Below are 20,090 nucleotides of genomic sequence, written 5' to 3'. Positions count from 1 at the left end.
GTTACCCTATGTGCGTCGATGTAAAAATAGTAACGTTCCTCACTCAGAATGGGAGCAGTAAGTAGCATGCTAGCAGATATTCAAGAAGGTTTCTCCACTGCTGATGAATACCTTCTGCACAAATTCTTGTCATTCCTCCTGTAATATTCAGCTTAGATTTATTTCTAGTAGAAATCAGACTCTGTTTTTGGTTCAGCACGGCTGTTTCTCTGCCCATGTGTTTTCCCAGAAAATTGATGATAAATGATACATTTTTTTTTTTTTAACCATCTGGTGCTTTTCTGCTTTGTATTGCTGTGGCTTGCAAGGAACAAAATAGAAGGCATAGGCTAGGTGGCATGGGGAGGACACAGTATGCAAAGGAAAAGTAATAAGCTTCCTGGAGGAATATAAAACATATAAATATAATATGTTTTATGTTTACTTTTCCCTCCCCCAGGGTAGTATCACCAATTTGCCTATCGCCCTGTTTCCGATTGCTCAGACTCTACACTAGTGAACAAAACAATGGAAGCCTGGAGGAGATCGATGCCTTACTAGGTATGGGAAGTGAACCTTTCACGGGGTCCATCCAGCTGCCTTGCTCCTGTCACAGATTTGAAGGACCTGCATTTGTGGGGAGAGTTCTGTAGTTAACGATGGAGGCTGAGATGCCCCGTAGCCCATAAAGTAAAGGGAGTCAGAGGAGACAGTTGTTTTTTCTGGCAAGTGATGGGTGGAGTTGGCTCTAAATAGCCATTGGAATTGTTACAGGTTTTGAGAAGTCACTGTGGAAAGAGCAGAGGATGGACAGCAAATTCAGTCCAATATGTTCTCTGCTCATTCTGTCCCAGGTTGCCCTCTGTACCTGACTGACCTGGAGCTGGAAGGGAAGCTGGACTCTCTCTCCAAGCAGGAACGGGAATTTCTATGCTCGCTCCTGTTCTATGCCCTCAACTGGTTTCGTGAGGTGGGTAGAGCCTTGCCTGCATATTTTGCAGTGGCACTGAGGAGCAGCACTTAAACACACTAACCTCAGGCTTCAGGGGTGCAGCTGTCGAGGAACAGCCTTGCCTTTAGGAAATACTCTCCGGTGAGGTGTTGGAGATCTCTCCGTGTTCTTCTCTTCATTATTATTTATGCTTTATCCTTCTGCTCACAGCCACTCTGCTGTTAGCTCTTACAACCTCAGAGGCTCTAAGGGACTGCCTTGCTGTGCAACTTTTCCATCTGCTGCTCAGTTGCAGCCTGTATGCTGTGGCTTAGTTTTGTGTCTGAAAATGAGTTGTGTTGCTGCGAGGAGGCTGCTGTAAACCTCAAATATCTTTCTAAGCTAAGAGGTGTAATTGGTAGCCCCAATAGAAGAGGAGAGCTCAAGCAAAAAAAGTCAGTCTCTCCATGCTGTACTAGCATGAGGGTAGCCAGCAGGTTGAGGAAATAAGTCACTTTTCAGTTTACATCAATTATGTCCTTTTTCTTAGGCGATTCTGAAGAGTTTTGTTCCTGCAGCCTGGATCTGGTCAGATAGGCCACTTGTGCCGAGTGTTGTGTGCTTATTCAGGACGTAGGGATGCTGTTTAGAAAAAGGAAAAGTAGTAAAAGTGAGCCCCTAATTCACAGTGAGTTTGTTTTGTGCCTCTAGGTTGTAAATGCCTTCTGCCAGCAACAAGATGCTGAGATGAAGGGGAAAGTTCTGACTCGGCTACAGAACATCACAGAGCTGCAGAATGTGCTAGGAAGATGCTTGGCAGGTGAATGTGAAATATTTGTATGTTCTGGGCCTCAGCTGTGTCATGTAATATTTTGTCTCCCCATTTGTGGGGATGATGAAAGATGGGGTTCTTCCTCTAGGTGTGTACTTGCCTGTATTTTGTCATTCAGGAGCTCAATTGAACAAATATCTGTGTTTTGGCTTTCAGCAACCCCTGGCTATGTCCCACCACCTGCTACTTTTGATTCTGAAGCCCCAGAGGGAGTACCATCCATTAATGCTGGTGGTCCAGTGAGAAAGAAAAATGGTAAGGAGAGCTTGTAACGTTTAAGGAACCAGATGTGCTGTTGGGTTTGACCAGCGTATTGCACTGCAGCCACTGTGCTGCTGTGGTGTGTAACACACAATTCCTTGCACTGTTTATCTAGCTTCAAGTCTTACCACCTCCTCTTGCAGCTGAAGTGGACTTGGACAAAAATACATATCTATATATATCCTGTTCTCAAACATTCTCTGTAGTCTGTCTGCTTGGGGAAGCTCATGCTCAGTATATAATAGTTTGTATAACAGCTTTTACTGACTGTTTTCACCTGGCAAAGTGTTTCATGCAGCAGTAAGCTGTTCTGCCTTTCAGGGATTGGAGCAGTGTCTGGTTCTAAGCCTGTGGCTCGAGCTGCCTTGCAAATCCTTGTTCTTTACGTTGTATCTAAGTGATCTCATAGGAACTCTGTTATGGCTCTCCTGCACGAGGAAGTGCTTCCTTCACCCTCTCCCTGCAGCCATGGAGAAGAAGCAGGACTCAGCTACAAAAAAAACAATCATGTGGGTCACAGTCACGTGATGACATATGGTTTTGACACCAATTTCACCCTATTTTTTTTGTTTTACTGAGCTAAATTAGTTTGCTGCCAGTAAGCAGGGGAAGGCTTTCTGGTTCTCCCCTTGCTTGCACTATGAGCTGCCTTATTTCATATCCTTTGTGATTACGTAGTAAGTTATTTTGGCTGCTTACTTTTGGCAAGGTGAGTTTTTCATTGTTTTGATGCATTTGCTGTCTGTACCCAGTGGCCAGGCTTCCTGAATACATTTGTTGGAAATTTCCCTGAGCATTCCCTTCTCTCAGTTGCTTATGGAATTGAATAAAACCAATTTTTAAAGCACTCTATGGCTGATTCCATCTGAAAAGTGCACATTAAGCCCTACCCTTTGCTGCTTCTCTGACAAGCTTGCTGTCCAAGAAAGCACTATTTCATCCAGTTCTTTAAGAGCTTTTGGTGTAAAACTTTGTCAAAGGCTTTTTGGATATCTAAATCTCTAGTGGATGCTGGATTCCTTTTATCAACGTGATGCCAATAGCCTGCCAGCCCTGCTCCTTCCCAGCAGACCGTATATCCATGTGCTTAGTGATCTTTCCCAGTGATGGAGGACAAACCCAACCATCTTAATTTTCCTGAAATCTCTTGAGATCCCTTTTCACTCATGGGGATTCCATTGGCAAGCTGTCAGTCCTCTGGCACAGCGGCCAGCGTTTCTATGATGTTGCATTGCAATAACTTTGGGACCTTGTGTGAAGTTACCTTGCCCTAGTGACTTACTGGATGCCTATTTAGTCAAACACATTGTGTATGGTTAAAGAAACCACACTGATTTCAAGTCATCTTTCTGCTACAGCGTGTCAGATATGAGTGTCCCGGCCTTTGTCAGCAGTGAAGCCCTTTGCTCAGAATTAATTGAGTTACTCTGCTGTTGGCACAGCATCCCCACAAGCTCCTTCTGTAGCTGTTTGCCCTGCTGCCCTTTTCCAGGTCCTCTGCCTTTGTCACTACCGTGAGACAGCAATGCTGATTTTGGTTCAAGCATTTTTTAAGATGGTGACCCACCGTTCTGGCAATCGCTGCATGACATGCTTAAAGCACTGTGAGAAATGCGAGACAGTTTCTTACTGTGATGCTGTAAAAGAGGAGCTGGGTGAGGAGAGAGCCTCAAATGCATTTGACTTTGTTGTGGACTGTGATCCTGGCTACAGGTGACTCGCAGCCTGTGCGTGTTCCGTGCTTTCTTAGGGCTGATTGAAGTACAGCCTCTGCTGTTTCCCTGCCTTGCAGCTCTATTTGAACACAGTGCAACCTCTCTTTTTTTTTTTTTTTTTTGTCCTGAATTTGCTTTTTTTCTTCCAGGAAAGAAAAAAAAGTCTGACGGCAGCAAAGCCTGCAGTGCAGAGCGCACTCAGGCAGATGAAAGTTCTGATGGAAACCAGCCTGATTCTGAGCTCTCTGAGCTGGAGAAGGTAGGTGTATACCCCTTGAGGGCTGGCGGGGAAGGCAGACAAAGGGAAGTGAAATAGAAACAGAAACAAAAGCCTTGAGTTACTGTAGGTGAGTGCAGTTCCTAGATTCAAGTCAGAAACTGTGAGATAAATCAGGAAAATACAGACCCCTGTATGGACCATATCTCCCTCTGACTCCAGTCTGCTTCAGTCTCCTTCTTCTCATTTTCCAGTTTCCTTGAGGTATTTGATCAATGTATTCATCATGAAGCATATTTAAAATTATCCGTTTTCATCACACACTAAGAGCAACTTCCCAAATCTATCAACTAATGAGTTGTTGGATCTTCTTGTTCTTTGAAGCAAGCTCTTATCATCCTGTCCAGAATGCACAATCTGTGCTGGCTGAAGGGGAGAGGCCAGGGAAGTGTGCCTGGCTTTGGACTCAGCATCCCAGATGCTGGGATCCCATAAGCATCCCACAAGGCACAATTACCACTACACTGTTACAAGCGTATATATATATTGTATATATAGTGTATATATATTCAGAGCCCACTTTACCAATTTTTTTGATCCAGCAAATATGCTTCTCCTGTCTCCGTGCTGCTGTACAGATAGGAAAACTGAGTCAAGTAGGATAACAAAGCCACTTAAGTTACAGTGAATGAAGTCTTGGATAGTTCTGGAAATTAATGGATGCAACCCTTTTTAGCTAACGAGAGTACTGGTCCCAGACTAATCCACAGATGGCAGAATCCAGAAATCCTGTGTGATCCACGTGTAACGTACATTAGCTCATGTGACAGGGTTGCATGGAGTGAATCTCTTAGGAATGCATGGATTTTTGAGCAAAAAACAGTACAGCATGTCATGGTTTACCACCCTGGTGTTCATCAGAGATAAAAACATTTGTCTTTTATGGTGCTTATGGGACGCTGTCTTTCACCACTCCAGCATGAGTTTCTTGGCAGCCATTGTTTCATAGAAAGGAGATAGCAAAGATTATTCTGGTTTCCTGTATGTTATTTTTTCCAGAAAATGTTTAGTGACAATCCAAAATGAAAATGCTTCTGGTTGTATGTATTCATCTCCGTGCTAGTTGGTGTGAATTCTTCTTAGTCTTGTTTCAGCTTGGCAATAAATATAGAGGATGGTGTGGAAGAAACAGGTCTGTTTGAGGTAGAAAGTCTTGCAGGTTGCCAGCTGAATTCTGCCCTTCGTTTTTCAGAGTGCTCCAGAGAGGGAGGCAGGAAACCCTCTGGCACAGCTGCAGAGTTATCGGCCCTACTTCCGAGAGCTGGACCTGGAGGTGTTCTCTGTACTCCACTGTGGGCTGCTGACAAAGTCTATCCTGGACACAGAGATGCACACAGAGGTGAGTGGAACTGGTTTTATGTTATTTATCGCCTCTCTGTGGCCTTGGCCTCTCCTGCTCCGTTAAAGTGAATGGAAGATTGATCTTCAGGTCTGTTGAGCCAGGACTGTGAGCTTGGTACCGGTAGGGAATCTGCCTCCAGAGAAATGAAAGTAATTCAAGGTGCTGAGATGTAAAGGACTTTTGTTCATACTAGACATGCAGTATGGCAACAGTGTTAAAACCAAAGTGATATTAATATTGGGTATGGCAGAATTGTACGGGTTGGAAGGGACACCTAGAGATCATCTAGTCCAACCCTCCCTGCTCTGAGCAAGTTTGCCACACACTAGATGTAAGGAAAAAAGATATAGTGTAACATGTATATGCTTTATGGAAAGAAAAGGGTTTTAATATTGAATGCTGCTGAGGTATAGGGTGTTAAAAACACCATGAGGCAGCCTGACTATTCCAAAGGACCTATGACATTAAAGTCTATGTTGCAAAAAGGCAGGTGTCTCAAGTCATTGTTAGATGGCAGACTGGGTGCAAATATGAGATTGGTGTCAGGGATGTGCCCTCACTGGGCAGGGTCCTGTTTACCATCTGGAAGCTGATATAAAACTATACATTGCTGTGAATATGGAGAGCAGAGTGTTTAATTTTGTTAGACTCTTTGTAGTCAGGCTCAGTCCATCTGGAATCTAATTTTGTTATGCAACCATAGGATTAGTAAAATGCAAAAAGGCTGTGGTAGCGTGGAGTGCAGCCTGGCCTGCTCCAACGACAGCCATCTCCACGTGTGCAGGACACAGGCCACTTGTAAGACTCTTTGACAAATCTCCTGGCCCAGGTGGCATTATTTCAAGTGATTCCCCGAGAGGGAATCTTATCAGTGCTTATCTCATGGGTGAGAGAGCCAAGTGGATGGGGCCAGGCTCTTTTCAGTGGTGCCCAGTGATGGGAAAATGGGCAATGGGCACAAACTGGAATGCAGGAGGTTCCATATGAGCATGAAGAAAAAATTCTTTACTGTGAGGGTGACAGAGCACTGGAACAGGCTGCCCAGAGAGGCTGTGGAGTCTCCTCTGGAGATATTTAAAACGCTCCTGGACACTTTCCTGTGTTTTTCCTCCTTTAGCAGGAGGTTGGACCCAGAGGTCCCTTCCAACCCCCATGATTCTGTGATTTTGAACCTCAGTGTTTAAACACATTGGCTCTCAGTAGCTGGGTGTTACTGGAGCTATGTTCAGAACACCAGATTCACCTCATGCTTTGAGTAACCAGAACTGATGTCCTGCACCTGCAATGGGGAAGACAAAAGCCTAGCATCTACCCAATTGCTCCCTGGCCGAGGTTAACTAAGCCAGGAGTTGTAACTGGAAATGGAGGGAGTGAAGGTGAGCTTCAAGGCACTACAATTAGGTGCTGAGTCCTGGAATTGACTTTTCTTCCTTGTAATTGCAGGCTAGTGAAGTTGTGCAGCTGGGGCCTGCTGAACTCTGCTTCCTTCTGGATGACATGTGCTGGAAGCTGGAACATGTGCTGACCCCAGGCTCCACGAGGAGAGTGCCCTTCTTAAAGGTGTGTACGGCAGCAGCTGATTGGGCACGACCTGGGCTAGCAGAGCACATCAGTGGCTTCCAGCCTTTCCTGACGAAACGTTTTTCAGAATTATTTTCACCTTACAGTTGAATGGCAGTCTGACTCCCAGCTGTGTGTCAGAGCAGCAGTTGCCCTTTCAAAAGAGACTTCTGCACTGCATCACTCGCCAAAGTGTTTGCAGTGTCTAGTTCTCTGCATGTCTTAGGAAAGGGCATGCAGCTGAGGGAAATCTTTGTAGCCCAAAACTGAGGTGACACTTTTCCCTGCCCAGCTTGGAGAAACTGGCTCTGCTGTGCAAGAAGTAGCTCGGCTTGGGTGGACAGAAGCTGTTGGAATCAATTTTCTGGCTTTTTTTTTTCCCCGTATGTTTTCATATTCTTTTAGAACACCTTGAGTGCAAGGAGTCCTCGGTTTTCTGGACGATAACTTCAGGAAGAAAGTAAACATGTGTAGCCCATTGAATTAAACTATGGAAAATTCACTACATATTGACTGACTCTATAGTAATCTATGTTCTCCTTCCTTATCTTTCTATTTATCTTAGATCCCACGTGCAGAGACTGTTTTCTCATCGTGTTTAAGTAAAATGTAAAGAGTTGTCACATCAGTTCTGTTCTTTCCATCAAACGCTATCCACTTGTCGGAGTTGGTGCTGGCTGTTCAGCTGAAGCCAGCTTTCTCATTCTGAGCCTCTTCTGCTCTGAAGCAATCTTAAATCGTTCTCAAGCGTCTCACACAAAGTTATTCTCCAGTAAGACTGAAATGACTTTAAAATTTTGGTTTGCTACAGGAAAGAGGCAACAAGGATATTGGTTTTTCCCACCTTTGTCAGAGATCCCCTAAGGAAGTTGCTGTGTGTGTAGTCAAGCTACTAAAGCCACTGTGTAATCACATGGAGAACATGCACAATTACTTCCAGGTGAGTGAGCAGCAATTTTGGCTCGAAAAATCATCATCAAGTTTTGTTGCCTCTGGAATTACTTTTGGTTTTGTTTCTGGGGGAAAAGAGAGTGGCTTCACTGTGTTGTGGAGTTTTTTGAGCATTGAGATTATAGAAGTGTATTCTTTTGCCATTATCTTCCCCTGGACTAGTTTTAATGAACGATTTGTTCTGTATTAAAGACAGTTATACCAAACCAGGGTGTGGCAGATGAATCGGGAGTGAACATCCAGGAGTACCAGCTGATGTCCTCTTGTTACCACCAGCTGCTTCTAACTTTTCGCTTGCTGTTTGCATGGTGAGTTTAAACAGAAGGGTCTGTAGTCACATAAATGAACAAAGTCCGTGTGCTCCCTCCCTTCCATGTTCCTGTAAAGTGTTTGTAGCCAACCAGCAGCCTATCAGTCGTGCAGAACTGCACGCTGCTGTGGCTGGAGACATTTAAACACTTTATAGTTGCCTCCCCTGAACCAAACCAGCAGGTGATGAAGAGTGATTGCAGAGTAGTGGGAAGCCCAGAACAGGCCAGCATCCCGTGCAGCAATCCGTGTGATTTTTTGGATGATGACTGGCATGAGTGGCATACTGGCACACCTCGCTGTGCACCTCCCATTCTGCATAGGGATCCTAGAATTTCTTGCCCAGCAAGTCTCCTGCTGATTTGTCATTGCCTGCATGTTGAGCAATGAAAGGCTTAATTTTTTCACTGCAAAGAACGAATGCGGTTTCACTGACGAAAGCCTTGGCTGCTGATGCACTTGAACCAGGTTCTTAAATACCAAACTGTAAATGCGTGTGCACTCTGAATTTGACTTCTGCATCTGTTAATATAATCCAGGAGAGCACTGCACAGGTTTTTTTCTGAATCCTAATTTAGATCTGTGTGTGGAAAGTGGTTTACCTTGGTTGTGCTTCAGAAGTAGTAGCAAGTGTAAAAAGAGCAAGAGAAGGAAGTAGCAGAATGCAAATAAACACGCCTTTGGCACTCCCTGAGCTTTGAATGCTTAGCAAATGTTATATTTTCTTTAGAATTTAGCAGAATTTTCTAGGTTTTCTTTTTTTTTCTTTAATCAAACTGAACAGGGAGAGCTCTTTTCTTTTATGTCACGTGCAAAGGTAAGCAGCTGATGGTGCCACTTCAGCTTCTTACTGAGGTGTGCCTCTCCTGCTGGCTGCTGCTAAAGCCACAGGGACGCTGGTGGCACTTCTGGCTGTTTCCAGATAGGTCATTTTCTCATTAGGTATTATGGATGTTGGTTGTTCTTTAGTCTACCTATCTTGAAACCAAAGAACTTGACTCGCTTTGTCATTGCAGGCAGCTCGAGATGAGTTTACTGTTAGACAGAGAGTAACATAGTTCTATTTTGGTATAAAACAAGCAGCCGTATACTGGGGCTAGATGTCCAGCCACTTCAGTCCAGCAACCAAATTATAACTTTTATTAATGTTTCATCAACCTCTCGTTTGTTGGCAATTGTTAATTATCTTCTGTGTTCAAGGTGCACTTGATCTTTACCGTTATCAAGCCCCTGTGTTCAGTGTATAAATCTAGAGTATGGAGCCATCCAAGCACTTCCAGAGTTCGTATTCAGACTGGATGATTCCACAGACAGTGGTAGTTCAAAGAATTAATGAAGATCTTGACGATTTTCCTTCCTGTTAGGCTTCTACTTACTGTTTGAGAGGTGTCCGGCCACTCTTGCTGCATTTGCACAGCAACTCTCAATAGGCATCCTCTATTTTTTTTTCCAGGCCTGCATAATGTTTTTTTAATATATATGGACTTCTACTTCTGTGAAATGATCTGTCCCCTCCCACCTGGATCTGAAATCTAACTGTAAAGTTGGTAACCTGTGTACACAAGGTTTTACGTTCCCTGGAAAAGATAAAACTGTAGTGGAAAAGCTTGCAGTTAAAATGGGCTTTCCATTTTTGTGTCCCCTGTAACTAACATGTTCCTGGGCTCTTCTGGTGTATTGGCTTCTTTGCATCAAGCAGCTTTGTTGCAAACATCTGCCCAGATGTGCTTTTCTGTCCGATATCTCTCCTCCCGGTCTGATGCTGAACTGGACGTTTTTCTACCCTCAGGAATGGTTTTTCTCAGCATGAGAATTCCAACTTGCTAAGGTCAGCTCTCCAGGAACTTGCAGACAGGCTGAAGCCAGGAGAGACAGAGTTTCTTCTTCTTGAAGAGCTGATAAGGTAAAGTTGGTATTTCCCAAGCTCTGAAAGTGATAGATTTCAAACATCATGCAGCAATGTGTGTTTGGGAGCTCTCTTAGAGATGACACCACCTCTAAACAGAAAGCTTTGCATTTAATTGAATGGAAGTGCAGTCAAAGCTAATAAAATGGAACTACTGGATTATAAGATACACAATAGTCTATGGGGCTCATGTGTAAGCGTGCTGTGTGAAACTAGCGGGTCAGTAGGATTCACAGAAGGAATGAATGGGTTCTGAGTAGTTAAAATGTCTATAGGGGCATGAGGCAAAAGCAGTGTGTAAAGATGCTGCTAAACTTACAGCAGCTAGGGCTTAAGAGAGGTTTCTCAGTGATTGACTTTTTGTCTACTTGAGGTTGCTACCCTTCCTTCAAAGTGGTGCTGCTAGAGACAAGGGCTAGGCTAGGGAGACCCTGGATCTGAGCTGGTCTATTGCTCCTTTTTTACTTATGTGCTTATGGGAGATAACCCTATCAACGCTGTCTTTACCTTCTTGCTTTCCTGTCATTCTCCAGCGAGAGTTTCCAGTACCTACTGAATTTCCAGCAGAGTGTTCCCAGCTTCCAGTGTGCGTTCATCCTCACTCAGCTCCTGATGGCCATCTCTGAAAAACCAATGGCTGGCTGGAAGAGAGAGAAAATGGGTAATGTGTGAAGAACCTTTTCTCCTAGATGAATTTTTGTGCTGTCCTTCGCTTGTAAATCTTGGGTTATGTCTGAATGAACAGTTACAGCAGTTAGTAAGAGGAACTGCAGTAAATCTATTGGGAGCTCTTTGGTACTTGTTTTGCTGTGCCTCGGTCCCGTGCAGAAAGGCAAACTCCAGCTCTTTTGGTTAGTGCTTTTTAAAATTGGAGCCTCACAGCTTTTAAGAGCTCTGTGAATGAGTTTGCTGTTCAGTTTAACTGCTAATTATGGAGCTGATCACAGATGTAATTGGATGTAACTTGCTAGCAAGTACATGTAGCTCAGTATGTTGTGGCAACTCATTTCCAAAAATTATGGAGATAAACTGTCCAAGTAGAGCTGTTACTTCAGAGTGGAGGGAGAAGAAATTCTGTTGCTAACCCCATGCGTCTTGGTCAAGAGAACTGCCCTTCTCAGGGATTAGGACCAGGTTTGTAAGAATTGCCTTCAAGAAGGTGAGGCATAGGCATCCCTGCAGGGAGTATACAAGAAAAGTTGTCGCTCTCCACTTTTAATTCTTTATTGCAGTGTATGACGAAGACAGTCACCCCTCTCAGCTGTACCTTGTCATACTGAGACATCTCTAGCATTTGTCTTTCTCAGATACCCATGGCCACTCAATGATAAACTCCCTGCTTTGATGGGATTTGTATTGTTTTAAACAGTCCAGTGATGGGAGAACCACCCACAGACTGCATCAAGGAATAACCCGTTTTAACTAATAATGTTCTGGCTTTAACAATTTCTGCAGAAGAAACTGATTCCTTAGAAGTTGTGATTTGAGAAATCTGTAAACTTCAAATTTGCCATTTAACATTCGCTGCTGCAGAGCTGTGGCCAAAAAGAAAAGTCACTTGTTATTGGAATTCCATTTTTAGAAATGAATGCTCTAAGGGTTGCCTATTGCCTTATTAAAATACTTGGCTTATTATAGGAGCTACCAAAGACCTTGTGCTTGACATGAGTTGGAGGTGGATGGCTTCTGACGAAAGTGGGTATTCCAGACCAGGAGCACGCAGGATGTGTTATATTGTGTTATGTATTGTGTTATACATGTGATATATTTTGTTCTTGTGATAAGTCATAGAACGGTTTGGGTTGGAAGGGACCAAAACACGGTTCCACCTCCTCCCTCTGCCACAGGCAGGGACAGCTCCCACCAGACCAGGCTGCTCCAAACCTGGAACGCTTCCAGGGATGGGGCATCCACAGCTTCTCTGGGCAACCTATGAACCTGCCTCATAGCAGATAATTTCCTCCTTACATCTAATCTAACTCTCTTTCTGCTTGTGATCTCATTGCTTTCTAGGGAAAATGCATTCCATCTTAGCAAAGTTCAGGTGTCTTGAAGGGTAGTGATGCTGTGCTCTTTTGACAAGCCATTTGGACACGAGGCCTTTTTATAGAAGAAGGAAATTGTTTTGGATTCTTGGGAAACAAAACACATCCAATTCCTTCTGTAAGTTATTCCTTACCTTTTACAGCTTTGCTAGCAAAGCAGTTCCTCTGCCAGTTGTGGCTGAAGCCTGGTGGGGACCGAGAGAAGGGCAGCCACTTCAACAGCGCGCTGCATACTTTGCTCTGGTAAGACTCAAGCCTTTCTAAGAGCATGTTAAGACACTGTAGAACTTTTTGTTACTGGTGTTGCAGAGGAATGACTCACTCCTCTTGATCACAATCCTCATGCTTACGCAGTTTGGTCTAACTCAGTTTCTACATCATTGGAAGACAGCGAGTGATGGGAAGAATTCTGTTAGTCACTGGCCATAGAGGCATGCTTGGACCTTGTGTTTGCTGCACTGTAGCTTGTCTGTACATCAGCACATCTACAGATGTGTGTGAATGCACGTGTAAACGTGTATCTGGATCCAAGTTTCTGATTTTGTTTTCATAAAAGTGAACAGAAATCTGCTCTCACTAAAGCCGAGGAGAACAGGGCTGAGTCTTAGGTGAAATGGAATCCCAGGATGGTGAAAGTTGGAAGGGATCTCTGCAAGTCACCTTGTACCAACTGCTCTGCCTCAGCAGGACCTCTCCTTGAGCAGGCTGCCCTGGACCAAAAGAGTTTATGACCTTTGGAAGAAGGGGCAGGCAGCTCACAGAGACTACAAATATGTGCATTTATGCTGGGAGGAAATTAGAAGGGCCAAAGCCAAGCTAGAGCTTAACTTGGCCACTAAAGTAATAGACGATAAAAATTGCTTTTATAGGCGTGTAAACAACCAAATGAAGATAAGGAGACTCCCCATCCTTTATTGGATGTGCAGGGAAGCACGGTTATGAGAGATGAGGAGATTGCTGAGGTGCTTAATGCCACCTTTGGACTCATTCTTTACTAGTAGACTAATAGTTCTCAGGATAGCCATCCCACTGAGCTAGAAGACAGGGAGCAGAATGAAGCCCTTCATATCCAAAGGGAAATAGTTAGCAACCTACTGCACCGCTTGAACACACACACATCTGTGGGGCTGGACAGGATTCCAAGGGTACTGAGGGAGCCTGAAGGCGCTCACCAAACCACCTTCAATAATTTATCAGCAGTTCTGGCTAACTGGGGAGGTCCCAGCTGACTGGAGGTTAATGAATGTGATACCCACCTACAAGAAGGGCAGGAAGGAGGATCCACTGCATTCCCAGGAATCCAGGCAAGGCTGACTAGCCTGTGGTTCTCTGGGTCTTTTCTGAAGGAAGGAGTGAGGTTTGCTTTTCCTCCAGTTCTCAGGCACCTCTCCCAAGTCACTGTATTGCTTTGGATTTCCTACCTATGTATGCTTTTGGCATAAGAGTGAGCCAGACAATTTTAGGCTACATGTTACAGGTAGTGCAAAGTTCAAGAACTTGATGTGTTATTCTGTGTAATATTTACTAATGAACTAAGCTGGTTTTGGGTTTAGCGTCTACTTGGAGCACACAGATAACATCTTGAAAGCTATAGAAGAAATCTCCAGTGTCGGTGTTCCTGAATTGATCAACTCTGCCAAGGATGGATGTTCCTCAACATATCCCACCCTGAGCAGGTAATTACCTCAATAGACATCTGAATGTCACAGGATGCACAATGACTTGTGACAAAGCTCTTGTTTTAGGGACAACTTTATCCAGATGCTCATGGATGGCTTTCAGTTTCGCTCTCTCTTTCTCCACAGACAGACATTCCCAATTTTCTTCAGAGTAATGATGGCTCAGCTAGAGAGTTCGGTGAAGAGCATCCCAGCCGGGAAACCATCAGACTCAAGTGAGGTAGGAAAACAAATGCACTGGAATCATAGAGGGGAGAAGGACCTAAGCTAAACCGGACGGTATAATAAAGATGTACAGCTTGTAAAGGAATCTACTGCTGAACGTGGTCAGGGAAATGCAGTCAGAGAGGTTTATTAATCAGCCAAAACTAATACATGGGTTAATTTGTGACTAGCATCCTTTTGTTCCTGCTTTGCACCATCTGAAAATCCAGTAAATCCATCAGAAGCTATAAACAGAAAACAGGCAGTAATCCACAATCTAGCATGCTGTGCAGGCCTGCACACCTGTGTGGCTGCACATAGTTATTTTCCAACCAAGAGCTTCTAGTAGCAAGGAAGCGTGTTAACTCTTAGCATTATAAGATGTATGGGTCGTGGTCAGGCTGGCATTGCCACTGAGTGGTTTTGCTGTGATAAATCTGCCCGTGGTCTTCAAAATAACTGCGCTTTGAGTACAGCAAATGCAGCGAGGGCATTCAGCAAAGGGAGAGGAAATGCACCACCTCGGGTTACTGTGCCCTTGCATCCCATTAGGTGCAACTGGAGAAGCTGCTGAAGTGGAACATCGCTGTGCGGAATTTCCATATCCTCGTTAACTTGGTCAAGGTGAGGCTCTACGGTGATGATGGCGTGTGATATTTATCTGGTTTTCCTTCTGGTGCCCAGCAAAGCCCAGTGTACCTAGGTTTACGAGCACATGGGAAAAGTGTGAAGGATGAGGTACTGGTGGAGCAGCCCGGAGGTGGTAAATAAAGACACTTATAACCTGCGTACAAGGGCTTCCATTGAGCACTCTCTAATTCTTACAGCCTGCACATCTTAGTAACATAGCTGTCACATAAATGGAAATCTGTACAAAGGCAGAAGCAAGCTTTTTCAACTACAGCTTATGAGCTCTTGTGAACTGAGCTGGATTCTTCTGTATAGCAGCATTCGCTGGAGCCCTCCCTGCGCTCCACGTTCTCTCACAGCACCGGTCTTCTGAGTTCCCAAGCTATTAAGAACTTCAGAATCACTGAGATGATTTTGTGCCATCTGCAAAAGGTCTAGCTCAGTGCTCCCTTTAGATGACCAGACAGCCATCCTGCAAAGCACTTCTGTCTGACAACCATTACATGTTATGCACTTGCATGGTGCTCCCTGGCAAAACTTGCTGTTGCCTTAGAATAGGTGTCACATGCCATCAAATAGCATGCAGCAGAAGGCTATTTTTAATTGTCTGCTGTGCTTGCATTATTTCCTTCAGACTTGCAGACTTATCTGCTCTTTTTTAACTCTTGCCCACATAGGTGTTTGACAGCAGGCCTGTACTCAGCATCTGCTTGAAGGTAAGCAAGAACTCCACGGAAGAGAGCTGCTGAAGCATCAGCTTCTCTGAACTGTTGCTTCCAGTGCAGCAGAGTAGTTACTGAATTCTCTGGAAGGAGCACGTATACCTTTATGTTCTTACACCCTTCCACTTACTGTCCTTGAATGGCTCAACCACTGAGAATTTGCTGCAATTGCCATTACTGGCTTAAGCCCTTTCCTCCCCTCTCCTTTCCCCATCGTACTTCAAGTCAGAGAAAACATCACAACAAGCAGGTCTCCCTTGGAGCCCAGGAAGACCACACATCTCCCTGCAACTCTTCCTTTTCTGACTAGGAATCCTGTAGTGCCTCTGTAATTTTGTTTAGTTAAATTCTGTTGCCAGTTTGCTAGTGAGTAAGGCCAGGGTTGCGTACAATTACAAGACCTTGCATTTTTAGTCTGTCTTTTCAGTAATTCAAGTGAGACTCTTTACTGAGCCTGTATGTTTCAGAATAGTCTTCTACTGAGCAAGAAGAGTCTCGAGGGTAGCTTGAAAAAATCTATGGCTATGTTCAAGAAACATTTAGATATAGCGTTGAGAGACATGGGTTAGTGGGGTTATTGGTGGTAGGTGGATGGTTGGACTGGATGATCTTGTAGGTCTTTTCCAACCTAGCTAATTCTATGATTCTGTGTTACCTGACTTCCTGATGATTCTTTGAAAAGGAATTTAAACTTGTCTTTTAAAATATTTATCATTTTTGGTAGTATGGCCGCCTCTTTGTAGAAGCATTTCTGAAGCTTGCCATGCCTCTCCTGGACCACAGCTTTAAAAAACATAGGGTAAGTGCTTTGGAAAGAGAACTGCCTGGACCCAGTTGGGAAGCATGACTAATGCTTGCTATAACACGCTGACGTAACACCTGTGACACTTAATGACCAATGTGCCTGATGCCTCCAGCTGTGCTCTGCCCTGCTTTACTAGCCTGTCCAGTGCTCCCTAGGCAAACACTATTTTCCAGCTTGCCAAGAACCTCTGGCAAAGCTGGATGGCTTTGCTGATAGCAGAGGAAACCCTTTCAACCTCCTCCTCCTTCAAATACCATCAGCACAGAGGTGTCTCCCATAGAGTGGGAAGGTCACGTTCAGCAGTCAGGTTGGTAAGGATTTGCAACCTGGAGGGACAGTGTTTTTGCAAAAAAAAAAAAAAAATTCTTGCAACTTTGAACAGTGCAACATCCATGGGTGCAGGTGGACAGACCAACCTTGGGGCATCACATGATAGACAAGAACAGTCTGAGTCCCCTTGCTTTGTTGCGAGGCAATGCCCCTTTGCTGGTTAGACTTTTTTTTGCTTAGCCTTCACATCTCGTCCAGCTCTCTAAGAAATAACCCATTCCTATGGCAAACGTGAGGTCTGTTCTCTGGATATTTGGGGGAATGTGGTTATCAAAAGACACCTGCTTTACGATAGGAAGTGCCTCATAATTCACTCAGTAAAAAGGGTTGTTGCTCAGAGTTCCAGCTGGAATTGTTGCAAATACCACGATCTAACAGTATTACATACTTTCCTTCCAGTTCCCCTACTTCAGAAGATTGTACTCAGGCATGATGTGACAAGATTGTCTTGATCCTAATTGCCCCTAATTGCTTCCACTGATAGGTTCTGATGGGTGGTCCTACTTTAGTTGCCATGTGCACAGTGCACTTCTCCTATTGTTCATCCTGTTCATCTGATGATTTCTGAATCATACCTTTAAAAGGTTTACTGAGACTAGAACTCTTGCGTTAATTCTTCTTTTCCCTTGTGGAGAAATGCTTTGACAGTGATTTGCTGCTCGATGTTTTTATTGCAGGACGATGTGCAGAGTTTGCTGAAAACATTGCAGCTGAGTACCAGACAACTCCATCACATGTGTGGCCATTCCAAGGTAAGTTCCAGTTGCTCCTCTTGTAAGCATGTTTTATTCTTCTCACTGGTCTTCCAGGGCACAGCCAGGTTCTAACTGCAGTCTTACAGCAGCGTCAGTTGTAGCAAAAGCTCTGAGAGGAGGTGAAATAGCTGTGGTCAATGGCCAAAAAGTTGAAGTGTTTGATTTGGAAGCTGCTTCATTGGATGTCAGATCAGGTTAGCATACCCTATGGAAAAGGACAGGTTCTTGGTATCTTCTGCTGTTGGCATCTGCAAGAGGGTGTTTCTGATCACACAAGCCAAGACCCTGGAATCCTGGTATAAAGTACGAGTGGCAGACTGATAATATGTGAGAGAAGCCGTGGCAAAGATCAACAGCCTTGTGAGCCAGAAAAGTGGATGGGGAGGAAACCATACTCAGAATCCTCTCTAGGTGTCTGCTTGCTTTGTTAAGTTGATGTTAGAGGAGAGGGCAAGGGGAAAGGACTATGCTGGTGGCACCCAGCTGATCTGCCAGCCTCTGTGTAGGACACTGAAGGGAAGGGGGAGAAGGACTAGCACCCTGCTTGCAGTGTGGGCAGCCAGTGCTTGTCCCAAGAGAGAATCACAGGGGAAAAATGCTGTTAGAAGGAATGCCATGCGCGCTGCTTTGTTCCCATCAGACTCCTCAGAGGTCCAAGAACACGTTTCTGAGAAAAGCTTTTCCAAGGCAGGTGAAGGGAGAAAACCATAAAGCATGGCTCCACAAGCTAGATTTGCTAGCAGTTTAGTGCAGAGCTGGCATCAGGAGCAGAGAAATCCAGCTGAAAAGCTCCGTTGCAGCTGCCAGCACAACGGAGAATCTGTGAGCTGGAACCCCGCACATACCCTGGAGATGCTAAAAATTCATTCTGATATTTGAAACTGAAATCCTCACGCCCACTTTAAAGTCTCAGTTCACCTTGTAAGCAGGATAACATCACTGCAGCTTTCAGGGTTGCATTTGCCTTTGCACGTGGCCAGGATGTCCGAGCGCTGTATGCTGTGGTCCCTCTTAGCCTACAAGCACAGTTAGTGAGTACCTTTGTTGCACCACTGCGGTCTGATCAGGTCTCTGTGCCAAATGGTTTCGGCAGAAATGAGAAGGTCGCAGCTGAATCTTAGGTTTGTGTTCCCTCATACGAGTGTCATTAAAGAGCGTCTCACATCAGACAGCAGCAGTCAGCTTCACCTTAAGCATTTGTTATTTACTCTTGCTATTGGTTCCCATTTCTAATGCTGGACGTAAGGAGAGTTTCTGGTTCCAGTACCCAGGGAGGACAGTGGCAACGGCAGTGTCATTACTGAGGTCACTCCTGAGTAGGTTCTGGTTGGCGCCGATGGTTGCCAGCTCCTCCCTGTACGCAGACCAGCAAGCAGATTGCTGCTGGATCTCGGTTGCTTCTTCCCTGCTGGCAGCAGACGAAGGAAGGCAGTGCCTCCCTACCCACACGTGTTGAACTCATCCCAGAAATGAAGTTCATCTGACTTCAGACTGCAGCTAATGGGAGGATCTGATGCAAGAGGGCTGCGAAGTATTCTCATGAAAGAAAATCGTTACGCATGAAGTAGCTGTTTATGGCTCTCGGCAGGTTCTGTTTTAGCAATGACTCCGTGCTGGATTGCACATCCAAGCCTTGCAGGAAGAGGCTGCTCACACAGGCTCGTGCACCCAGAGCTAAATCACACGCGGCACCTGGCACAGCCGCCCTTCCTCAGCCGCTTTGTGCTCACAGCAATCCCATCTCTTCCCTCCTGTCCCCGTCCTCCAGAAGCCTGCGCTGCTTTGTTCTGCACGAGCTGGCTTTTGAGCTCACGCTGCACATACATCCCACGCAGCTAACATCGAGGAACTGCGTCAGGCGCTGAGCAGGAAGGATTGCCATCGTAGCAGTTTATTCTGCATCTTTCTCCTTCTTTCCTTGCGCTCGGCAGTCTGACAGCTTCCAGACGTGGCCGGCGTGCAGCTGTGAGCAGGGAGCTGCCTCCCTTCCTGGGCAGGTGGCTCGGTGCTCTGATGGCCGTAGCGCCGCTTTGTGCTGTGCTGTGGGGCCGCGTGGCTGCGGTGCTGCCCTGCAGAGGTGATTGCTGTTCCACCAGCAGCAGCTTGCTCCGTCTCACCCGTGTGTGGGCTTGGGCTAGCGCCGTCCCCTGGAGCTGCTACAGCAGAACGTAATTTGCCGGCGATGTTCTCCTCCCGGCCTGGGCCTGCCGTGCCTCAACGTTACCGGTGCCCAGCCCAGGCAGGAACCTCCCGGCCCCGCAACGTGCTGTGCTGCTTTCAGATTCACCAGGACCTCGGGCTGACCAACCACGTGCCTTTGCTGAAGAAGTCCCTGGAGCAATTTGTGTACCGCGTGAAGGCGATGCTGGCCTTCAACCACTGCCACGAGGCCTTCTGGGTGGGCGTCCTGAAGAACCGGGACCTGCAGGTGAGCGCTGCCGCGCACCGGGAGCCGGGGATGCTGCTGTCCCCGCGCAGGCCGCGTGGAGCTGTGTGCGTCTCAGCCGTGGCACAGAGCACGAGGATTTGGGGTCGGCGGGGCTCTGCATGGCAGCGGCTCCTCGCGGTGGGTGACTCGTGCCGTCTGTGGGTGAGGGCGGGGGGTCCGCTGTTGGAGCCGAGAACGTGGGGGGGGGGAAGAGGGGAGAAGCTGCAGCAGGACCGCAGAGCCGCCCGCTCGAGGCTCCCCAAACTCCTTCCCATCCCGCCCGCTCAGCGCAGCCCTTCCGCCCTCCGCTTAGGGAGAAGAAATCCTGTCGCAGGCTTCCGCGGCGCCGGACTCCGCGGAGGAGGACTCGGAGGACTCGGCGGAGAGCGCCGCTGAGGTAAGGGCCGCCCCCGGCTCCGCTCCGCCCGG

The 20,090-nt window shown here is 45.9% G+C and overlaps 1 protein-coding gene across 1 annotated transcript in view; it reads left to right on the top strand.

Moving 5' to 3' along the window:
* FANCD2 (Fanconi anemia complementation group D2) overlaps positions 1-20,058 on the top strand; it is a gene marked incomplete at its 3' end in the record, with an annotated part of 47,227 nt that extends 27,169 nt beyond the window's left edge. Inside the window, 20 exon segments of the mRNA XM_021409783.1 lie at positions 440-540; positions 834-949; positions 1,622-1,730; positions 1,899-1,997; positions 3,868-3,977; positions 5,188-5,334; positions 6,781-6,897; positions 7,709-7,837; positions 8,041-8,156; positions 9,947-10,060; positions 10,597-10,724; positions 12,252-12,351; positions 13,662-13,784; positions 13,914-14,007; positions 14,544-14,615; positions 15,299-15,337; positions 16,068-16,142; positions 17,156-17,230; positions 19,515-19,661; positions 19,975-20,058. Of these exon segments, the coding sequence (XP_021265458.1) occupies positions 440-540; positions 834-949; positions 1,622-1,730; positions 1,899-1,997; positions 3,868-3,977; positions 5,188-5,334; positions 6,781-6,897; positions 7,709-7,837; positions 8,041-8,156; positions 9,947-10,060; positions 10,597-10,724; positions 12,252-12,351; positions 13,662-13,784; positions 13,914-14,007; positions 14,544-14,615; positions 15,299-15,337; positions 16,068-16,142; positions 17,156-17,230; positions 19,515-19,661; positions 19,975-20,058 (2,095 nt within the window).

Source organism: Numida meleagris, chromosome 11 (genome assembly GCF_002078875.1).
Source record: "Numida meleagris isolate 19003 breed g44 Domestic line chromosome 11, NumMel1.0, whole genome shotgun sequence".
NCBI lineage: Eukaryota > Metazoa > Chordata > Aves > Galliformes > Numididae > Numida > Numida meleagris.
This window is presented reverse-complemented; position numbering and strand designations above follow the sequence as displayed.